The sequence below is a fragment of the Ornithodoros turicata genome, chromosome 1 (genome assembly GCF_037126465.1).
Source record: "Ornithodoros turicata isolate Travis chromosome 1, ASM3712646v1, whole genome shotgun sequence".
In the NCBI taxonomy this organism is placed as follows: domain Eukaryota; kingdom Metazoa; phylum Arthropoda; class Arachnida; order Ixodida; family Argasidae; genus Ornithodoros; species Ornithodoros turicata.
In genome coordinates, this window is record NC_088201.1 from 128,116,578 (window position 1) to 128,126,938 (window position 10,361).

Sequence of the window (10,361 nt, forward strand, 5' to 3'; positions counted from 1 at the left end):
ACATATGCGGGACTGGTGGTTATATACTTTCAATGTAACTCTCTTTCTTTCATTGCTGGTGAAGTTATGCATTAAAGAACCCATGTATTTTGTGACTATGATGCAATAAAGAGTTTTCTACAATGACATATTGATTTTGTTTTTAAAAATCGCGCAAATTAACTCTTGTTTGGAGGGTAGGAGGTACCCGCAAGTGTGCATTGGCTGCACCTCGGGAAACCGTTAGGGTACGATACAGGCTGCCGATAACGGACCATTAACATCCCCGTGTTGCAAACCGTATGCCGGACCATGGTCGGGAGCCGACCCGGTCGGGTCGGTCGCCGCCGGCGCACCGACGTTGGGTCGTCGCGCTGTGCTGCCTGGGGGGAATCACCCTCCTGTGATCAGCCATTCTCTTTTAGGGTATGAATGTTGCAAAGGTGCTTTGCATTTTAGACATCATGACAGTGTCTACCCTGACGAATTTCTTAGTTCTTGCTGTGAACGACATGAGTACGTTACTGTTGTACAACTTTGGACAGTATAAGTCTCATGCTCGTAACTGTTTCTATTTCCTACATGTAATTAAGACTTAAGCACACTGAGAATCGAAATATTGATGCTGTCTTATGTGTCTTTTGTTGAGATGTCTTCATATTCTGCACATGGCTTGTAACTCTAATTGTCGTATAATATTTGTTCTCGAGTCCTTCCATGCCCTTTAAATACCCTGGCAATGATGAGGACAGTGCACAGAAGAACAACAGTCAAAATACTGGTAGCTGTCCTCCAGAGGCACTTTCCTTCACATTTCCGAACCAATTCGCTGGATTTTCTAGCAATTTACATTTATGGACAAATATGTCCAAAGTGGCATCAGGGAGAAATTATTTCATAAACTACTTGTTATTGCGGACATACTTTTTATGGGTTAGTTGCTGTTTCACTTGCCTCCCACTTGTACTGCTGTTCCATTTCACGGATGCGTTATGTTGACCCTCCTCTGTGCACATCTGATGCCCATCTTGGACCTACTGCCTAGGCTGCAAGCCCATGATACATTAACCCATCCCGCAAGCAAATGGGAATACAGGGCCCTGCACCTGAATGCGTCACTGTGAAGTTGAACATGGTGGAGAACTCACAGGGACAAGTACAACAAACACACAGCATCTTTTCTTATCAACTCAGCTCAAGAGCTTACCTTAACTTATTCAAAAAGCGTCCGTGAAAATAAGACGACATTTCTAGAACTATGTCAGTTAACTACGCTGACATCTATGTATTCTTTTCGACATAGGATTTGGTGTGTCCCATTGCATCGAACAAACTACGGCAAGCAGTCATTGACGTATATGTCACCATTTATTTTTCTTCAATTTGTTGGTACGTCGCCGGACCCATTGTTGATGTCAAAAGGAATGCTCTGTCGCTTTATGTTGGGTATTTAATTTTAATTGAGTCAATTTTGAACTGTTAGTTGATTTGTTTGTATTATAGGCATAATATTCCTTTCCATTTTCTCACTTTTTTCCCACTCTCACTTGGCTATTGTTACAGTATTGGTTTCTGCTATGATAGTTACTGTATTGTTGCTGTAAATAGTGAACTTGGGGGAGGAGCCGGTGTCACGCCTCATTGGCTTTTTGCTGCTCTCCCAACCGCAAGGAAAATAAATTGAAATTGAAATTGAAAACACACACAACATTAAACTAGCATCAGGTTTATTTGGACAAACACCCCTAGTTGAAATACGTCTGTTGCAAGTTGATCGCTCTCTGTCTTTGTTGTCCTTGTCGCTGTCCATCCTCAATTCTCTAATATGTAATAAGTTCAAACAGACATGCTCTATTGTTGCACTGTAAAATTCTCAAGATAAAGCAAAATTTTACAGTCATGCTTTGCTTGTCCTTTGATCGTGCAGTTCAATGTACGTCTACACCACATTCCAGAGCTGAAACAAGACATGGACAGCAGGAGTGAGACAGGTATCAATGTTATGCTGCATGACATGAGTTACAACTGGACTGATCAGAAAGATTTACTTGCAGCTTGTTAGTTTACAACACTGGATTGCTGTGGAGCAAAATGATGCAAAGAGCAGCAATTTATATGAAAGAAACATGCATAAAATGGAATAAGTGTGTGAACACATTTACACTCACATAATTTCCATGTCCTACGAATGCAGGCGATCATCTTCAGGCAGCAAGAGACAGGGACACAAACATACACAACAAGACTATGTACTTCACTATAGCGGCTGCGTGACAGAATACAACAAAGGCATTTCTTTTACTTGAAGAACAATTTAAGAACACATGCGCAACATCAGCACATTCTTCTGGAAAAACTGTGAGCAACTTCTTCTAGTAATGTTTTACTTAGTTGCTAGAAGAGACCAAGAGGGTAAAATAATACACAGTCCAGCTTGTTGAAATGTCAAGAAAAATAATAACGAAAAAATGAAGCACGAAGTCAGAGTAACTATTTAATACGTGAGCTTTCGGGCATTGCCCGAAAGCTCACTTATTAAATAGTTACTCTGACTTCGTGCTTCATTCTTTCGTTATTAGTTTTTAGTTGCTAGTAAAGTAGATTGTCTTGTTGTGCGTGCTCGTGTCCCTGTCTCTTCCTGTTGGAGGATGATCGCTCAGTACAAACTACAACACTGCGCAAGTTTGCTCCGAATACAGGCAAATAGCAGATTCATAGTGTGAACAATACACCGCATTGTAAAAAAAATGGTATTCATAGTAAGGTAAGTTATAACATGTAAATGGAATATGTTATCCTTCTGAATATGTTACTGCCCTCATATGGCAATGGGACGAGCAACAGCGCATCCAGGTAGCCCCAGATCCAGCTGGTGAATCTTAGACACCTGTGAGAAAAAACAATCATTAAATCTGCTGTGTCAATTAAAAGGGATAAAAGCACTAAAATATACCTTGTGCCACGAAAAACAATGAAGCTAAACTGTACGCAGGATATAAACATGAAGCAACATATATAAAAAGTATGCCACCAAAGTGTGTTTGGTGTGTGCGTGTCGCGTCCTATAGTGTTTGTCCTGTACTGTTTGCACTCTTACCCTTTTTGATATCGTTGTCCAACATGCCCAACAAGATGTTTCACGTAATATAATAAGCAGGGTGGGACTTGTTCAGATGAGATGCTTTTCTGAATTCAGCCGATAAAAAGTGTGGTGCTAGTTGTGGAGAAACATGCATTTCGTGTGAAATACAGCACAAAAGGAAGAGATAGACGCAAGATTTGATACGGAATTTGTAGTTTCTTTCACCTTTCGACACCATTTTAACGCGGTACTGGCATAACTGTACGATTACATCAACCATGGCTGCGTGATTTCTAGTTTTCTAGTTATCGTTTGAAAGTGATAACCAGTGCCCCTCAAAGAAATTGAAAAACCACGTTACTGTACTTCTTGTCTGTTGGAGTAGGAAGTTGCAGCCGGTACCATAGGTCGGGGAAAAAAGAGGATGCTCCGTAATGCACTAGAACAATGTGCTACCGGATCCACTGTACGGCAACACAATACACGTCCGGCTCCTCTGACTGTAAAACCCCCAGAGGCCCCATTTGGGCTGTTGTTTTGCAAGTGGGCGTCTGTCAAGCACTGAATCGAGAAGCTGCTCGTCACTGACGAACGGCGTGATCGTCGCGACAAGTATCGTCTGCGTAGTATACAGTGTCGTTGCAACGGATCCGTAGAATAAGGATCATTGTCCTCTATTATTGCATCACTGCTGTTCTCGAGGAAATATCTGGATAGCGACGACAGGTAACATTCGCTCGTGTCGGCCATGTTGACATCCAAATGCCTTGCAAAGCTCGCAGACGACGGCGTATCAAAAGCGTCCCGGTCTAGATCCTGGAGGCCGCGCCCTCAATGGTTCTTAGATAAATACGTTTCCACGCTTTTTGAGAGAGAGATTAGTGGAATACGCACAACATCCGGCGTCTGCTCTTGTCATGTATTCCATCGAATAACAGCCGAACAACGCCACTATTTCGTGTGGGGTTTTCGATGGCGTGTTCAGCAGTCCATAAGGAATAAAATGACACTAAAGTTTCGAAATCGCCCGAAACGGATGCGACTGTCACTTTAAAGGGATTTAAGAAAAGGTCTTCCCGCAACAGCATCGCAAGCGATACTGCCCCGACGACCGTTTTATGGGCCGCACATTCAAAGACACGGCCCACCGCCCACGGCCCACGGGCGGACCGCGTTATCAAAGGGCCCCTCTCCGGTATATGAGGGACCGGCTCCCATTTGCCTCCCTCCACCGCTTACGCGGATTTGAAGGGCCAGAAAACGTATGACTTTCGTATGAAACGTATGAAAATACACGTACGACTAATAGCACGTTGCTGCTCAGATAGTATGCCCGAAGAGGTGAGCAGTTAACACTACAAAACTATTGGTTCTGTTGTTAAAGGGAGACTCCGCACCGAAAACGTTTTGAAATAACAATGCGACATCAATCCATACCGTATGATGTTTCAGTGGACACAATTTCTCATCCCCATGTGTCACAGATAATTAGAAAAATAATATCTTCCTTTGAGTGATTCGGCGCTCCTCCGCGGAAGAGCAGTCCAGTAAAATGCTGGGCTTCACCTCACCGGTATTCTTCGTGGACGCCTTTCTGTAGGTTCTGTTCCACCAGTGGAGAGTACTTTACAAAGAAACCGAGTGAGCAGATGACTTTTCAGCCATGTCGCACAAAGACAACAACAACAACAATAAATGATGATGATGAGATGGGTTGTTTCACCGCGGTGGTGCGGTACCCTACCCCATTGCACGTGGAACATCACGTGAAGATGATGAAGGAAGGATGAAAATACAAGAAAGAACTATAGCGTCTGGATCAATCCAGTGGACGACAGGAAGTCCATGAACAGGTGCAGAACCCGAAGATGGAGCACAGGATCTTCATAGGGGCCACAAAGAAGTAACCAAGCGTGTGCCCGAAACTAAGTAAATAGCCGCACCAAACTACCTATGACGTCACGCAGGGCACAGGAAGTCGGAGAGGGAGCCTCCAGGGGTTTCGGCCTCGATATTAGCGTCCCAGCTCCTTTGGCAACTAATGAGTACCCGACCACCAGACCAATTTTGCTTCTCATTTCTGAAGAATGTACCGAGCTTATTTACACAATCGCTATAAGAATTTCGAATTGTTCTCGGAGTCTCCCTGTACGTGAGAAATTCTGAGGTTACACCTTTCTAACCTTGTTGCGCTGCTTCCTTGACAAGCAAACGAAGAAAATACACGTATCGTTTAATGCATTGTAATTTTTGATTGTAAGCGTTTTTGTATGACAATTTTATTTCTTCGTGTTTTCGTATAAAGTAATGACCTAGTGAAACCAAATTCATTCCATGGTCATTCTGTGTGTTTGTCTGGAAGTCACATTTTAAGGACCTCCATTTTTTTGTTGTCTAGATTTATGTTAGCCGAGCATAAGAAAACAAACACGTATCAAACAGAGCGCGAACTTTTGAACATCCAGGCGCGAAGCCTTCGAGTGTGCCTTGGGGTCCCCAAAACGACCGACACCTTCCTGGTCTTGGCTGAGGTGAAGGAGACGCCAGCCCACGTCCCACGCGACATGGAGACCCTGCGCGCTTGTGCGCGGTACCGCACACGACATGCTGCCCACTACCTACGGGACATTCACCTACAGTATGAAAGCTCAGCTTTCGGGGCTGCTGTTTGCAGACTGGCACAGTCTCTTCCGCCCCCTCCGTCGCGCCTGCTATACGCTCCACCTTTGTGGACCCTCGAGCTGCCTCCGACGGACCTGCATATTCCCGACATGTCCCGCAAAAACGACACTACTGTCCTCGCTGCGCGCCAGTTTGCTCTTGACCATTTGAACTCTGTCCACGGTCAGCGTAAAGGAATTTTCACAGATGGCTCGGTTGTGTACGGCGCGTCGTCTGCAGCTTTCTACATACCTCACAGCGACACTACGCAGACTTTCAAGCTGCCGCATGAAACTTCATCCACCGAAGCGGAACTGACAGCCATCTATGAAGCGCTCAACGCCATATCCGGTTCACAGGCCGACTCGTGGTCCATCTTCACGGACAGCAAGTCAGCATTGGTGACCTTGGCGTCCTACCGGTGCAGTGCTATTTGCGATCTCCGCACGCTTGTAATCGCCAGATACAACGAGCTCTTGGCTTCCGGCCACAGCGTACGGCTCCAGTGGGTACCCAGTCACGTCTGGTTGCCCGGAAATACCCGTACCGACATTGCTGCGAAACGTGCCCATACCACGGCTGCCTTGAGTCTCAGCATCCCGCTTTCAATGTCTGCCTGCCTGCTCCAAATACGTCGCTTGCGCTCTCGCTGTGTCCAAGATTTCACAGAACGTGCCATCTCGCCCAATACATTTCTGCACTCCATCGACCCAAAAATGCAATACGTCCCTCCCCCAAACATCACGAGGAGGGAGGCGTCCGTTATCCACCGTCTGCGGTTAAGCGTGGCTCGAACGCCAACACGGCTCTTCCAACTCAACACGCTTGACACCCCTACATGTGCAGCCTGCTCTACCGAGGGCAACACTTCCCATCTACTCCTCCACTGTCGCCTGTTCGCCGCTCCCCGTGCCACTCTGATGGAGCGGCTAGCTGCCCTAGGGCTCAGGGAGGTCACACTGGCAACGCTACTGGGCCCTCTGCAACGCCCCATTCAGTGGCGCGTCGGAAGGGAACTCGTACGCTTCCTTACTGACACAGGGCTCGTGCTGAGCCTGTGACTGCGCCTCTTCTTTCGCTCTTTCCGATTTGTCTTTCTTTTTCTTCTTTCTTTCTATTTTTCATTTTCTCCCTTTTCCTTTTTGTAAGCGGGAATAGCAAGTCGGCTGCTGGAGCCAGGCTAACCTTTCCCCTCTTTCGTGTTTTTTGTTTTGTTTTGCAATAAACCTATATCCCCCGCATCAAATGAAGCTTGTGCACATTAAAACCTGCCATGTAGAGCCAAAAGTATGTTTCTTAGATTGTAGACTATTCTCAGTCGCTTTTTGCTTCTTGCAAGTATACTCATTCCGGAAACAAGAATCGTACTGTAGCACCATCGTCACCACGATCATATTCACCTGGCGCGATCATATTCAACTGGCGCGAGCTGCAGAGCCTTCCACCAGATCATATGTCATTAAACCACTTCTCGTTAGCTCTCGCACCATGAAGGTTGTCTTGTCTCCTTCATATTGGTGACCTGGACGTGATCTGACCGAGCCGCAACCATGACCGCTCCGCAGCCCAATCCTACAGGACTTCTCGGGCAGGAATCCCTTCCACAGGCAACGCCATCGCCAGGCCTTAACGCAGTTTCCATCAAGATTCCCCCGTTCTGGCCCGCCGACCCCATTCTTTGGTTCGCTAACATCGAGGCGCAATTCATACTCCGAGGTGTTCCCACCCAGCTAACCAAATTTTACCACGTTGTCGGCGCCCTCGGACCTAATGAAGCAGCAGAGGTGCGTGACATTATCACCGTGCCTCCTGCAGACCACCCGTACGACGCCCTCAAGACAGCTCTGACCCGGCGCACCACCGCGTCTGAACAGGAGCGCCTGAGGCAACTCCTCACCGCTGAAGTCCTCGGTGACAGAAGGCCGTCCCAGCTGCTCCGACGAATGCAACAACTCTTGGGCGACCGCGCTTCAGCACTGGACGATTCCACCTTGCGCGAGCTATTTTTGCAGCGGCTCCCGAACACTGTGCGCATGATTCTAACGACCTCCACCGCAGTCTCCCTCGAAGCCTTGGCCGAGATGGCTGATAAGATAATGGACATCGCACCGCCAACCATTTCTGCGGTATCATCGCAACCCCACGCGGTTTCCCCACTTTCGGCCACTCCCACGATGTCAGACTTCCAGATCCTTCGTGACGAGGTCGCGCGGCTGACCGACATGGTTTCGACTTTACGTTTCAACCGCCGCTCCACAACACCCAGGCATCGTAGTCCTCGTCGAAGCAGTCGGCGCCGTAGCCCCTCCAACCGCTCACCGTCCCCCAACCCAGGCGAGTGCTGGTACCACCAGACTTTCGGAGCCAGTGCACGCAACTGCCAGCCTCCCTGCACCTACCCGGGAAACGGGGCAGTCAGCAACTGACGGCGACCAGCTTTGCTGACGGCGCATCCAGTCGTCCACGTCTGTTTTTCATCCCTGACCGCTCCTCCGGCGTGCGCTTCCTCGTGGACACTGGCGCAGAAGTGTCTGTCCTTCCTGCTTCTACCATGGATGTGCATCACCGTGCTCCCACCAGCACCTTACTCGCTGTCAACACCACGCCCATTACCACTTACGGCGAAAAGCTTGTGACCCTCAACCTTGGTCTTCGCCGCGCTTTTCGCTGGGTGTTCACCATTGCACAGCTCCCGCACGCCATAATCGGAGCGGACTTTTTGGCGCTCTGGGCCTTCTCGTGGACATGAGCCATCGCAGGTTGATTGATACCACTACCAATCTTATGGTGCAGGGCACAGTAGCACCGGCACACCTAGTTGGGCCACTCCTCCGCAAGTCGGAGCCGACGACAGAATACGAGGCCATTTTGCAAGAATTCCCGGCGCTCACCCAGCCGCCAAACTGGAAACTGCCTGTCCAGCACGACGTGGTCCATCACATCGTCACCACCGGCCCACCTGTCCACGTCCGCCCACGCCGCCTCGCTCCGGAGAAACTCAAGGTGGCCAGAGCTGAGTTCGAGCACATGCTCGACCTCGGCATCATCGAACCTTCACCCAGTAACTGGTCATCCGCTCTCCACATGGTCCCCAAGAAGACTGGCGGCCATGTGGAGATTACAGAGCCCTCAACCGCGGCACAGTCCCAGACCGATACCCGATTCCTCACGTACAGGATTTCACCAGCCACCTGCACGGCGCGAAAATTTTCTCGAAGGTTGATCTGGTACGCGCATACCATCAAATACCGGTAGCGCCCGAAGACGTGCAGAAGACCGCCATCACCACCCCGTCTGGACTGTTTCAGTTTCGGCGAATGCCTTTTGGCTTGCGAAACGCAGCGCAAACTTTCCAGCGGTTCATCGACTCCAGCATCAGAGGTCTTCCATTTGTGTTTGCCTACATTGACGACCTGCTGATCGCAAGTTCCACCCCGCAAGAGCATGCCGCCCATCTTCGCGCGCTCTTTACTCCCCTCACCGACTTCGGTATCGTCGTCAATGCCGCCAAGAGCGAATTCGGGGTGGTGAAACTGGAGTTCCTCGGTCACCTCATCACCAGATCCGGCATTACCCCACTTCCCTCAAAGGTTCAAGCGGTCCAGGACTTCCCACAACCTTCGTCTGCACGCAAGCTTCGAGAATTCCTTGGGCTTGTTAACTTTTACAGGCGGTTCGTTCCTGACTGTGCAACAACTCTCATCCCTTTGGAATCGTTGCTTGCTACCACCAAAAGCCGTACCGCCCTACTCACCTGGACGCAAGTCGCTCTTAATGCCTTCGAGAAGATTAAACGTGACTTGGCCACTGCTACCCTCCTAGCCCTTCCATTCCACGGCGCCCCGACCAGCCTACTGGTAGACGCTTCAGCGTCTGCCGTCGGCGCAGTCCTCCAGCAGCACGTCTCCGGCCAATGGCAACCACTCGCGTTCTTCTCCCGCAAGCTGAAGGACAGGGAAGTGCGTTATAGCACATTTTCCCGCGAGCTCCTAGCAGTCTATCTCGCGGTGAAGCATTTTCGCCATTTCCTTGAAGGCCGCATGTTCACCATCTTCACGGACCACAAGCCGCTCACCTATGCCTTCGTATCCTCCGGTAACAACTACGCCCCTCGGGAAGTTCGTCAGCTCTCTTACGTCTCTGAGTTTTCAACTGACATCAGGCATCTTAGCGGCAAAGACAACACGGCAGCCGACGCCCTCAGCCGTGTCGACACACTCTCTCAGGTCGTGCACCCGCCGCTCGGTACCAGTTTCACACTAGACCCGTTGGCTGACCAGCAACGCACGGACGAGGAATTGGCCAAGCTCCGTGCTGATGCACGATCTGGACTTCGCTTTGAAGACTTGCTCCTCCCCGGCGCGGCAACGGCCGTAGCTTGCGACGTGTCGCTTGGACCACCGCGCCCAGTCGTTCCAGTCGCCCTGCGTCGGCAAGTGTTTGACATGCTCCACACATTGTCTCATCCTGGAGTACGGGCCACACAGAAGTTCATCGCTGCCCGCTACGTGTGGCCACGCATGCACGCCCACATCAAGCAATGGACGCGCTGCTGTCTCCAATGTCAACGAGCTAAAATTCATCGTCACACCTACGCGCCCGTGGCCGCCTTCCTCCCGCCTGACTCACGGTTCGACAA

The 10,361-nt window shown here is 49.5% G+C and overlaps 1 protein-coding gene across 1 annotated transcript; it reads left to right on the forward strand.

The window, feature by feature from the left end:
• The first annotated feature begins 7,272 nt into the window (after positions 1-7,272).
• On the forward strand, positions 7,273-8,148 carry LOC135385205 (uncharacterized). The gene has a single exon (XM_064614409.1). It carries the CDS (start codon positions 7,273-7,275, stop codon positions 8,146-8,148), a length of 876 nt encoding a protein of 291 aa, XP_064470479.1.
• Positions 8,149-10,361: the final 2,213 nt, after the last annotated feature.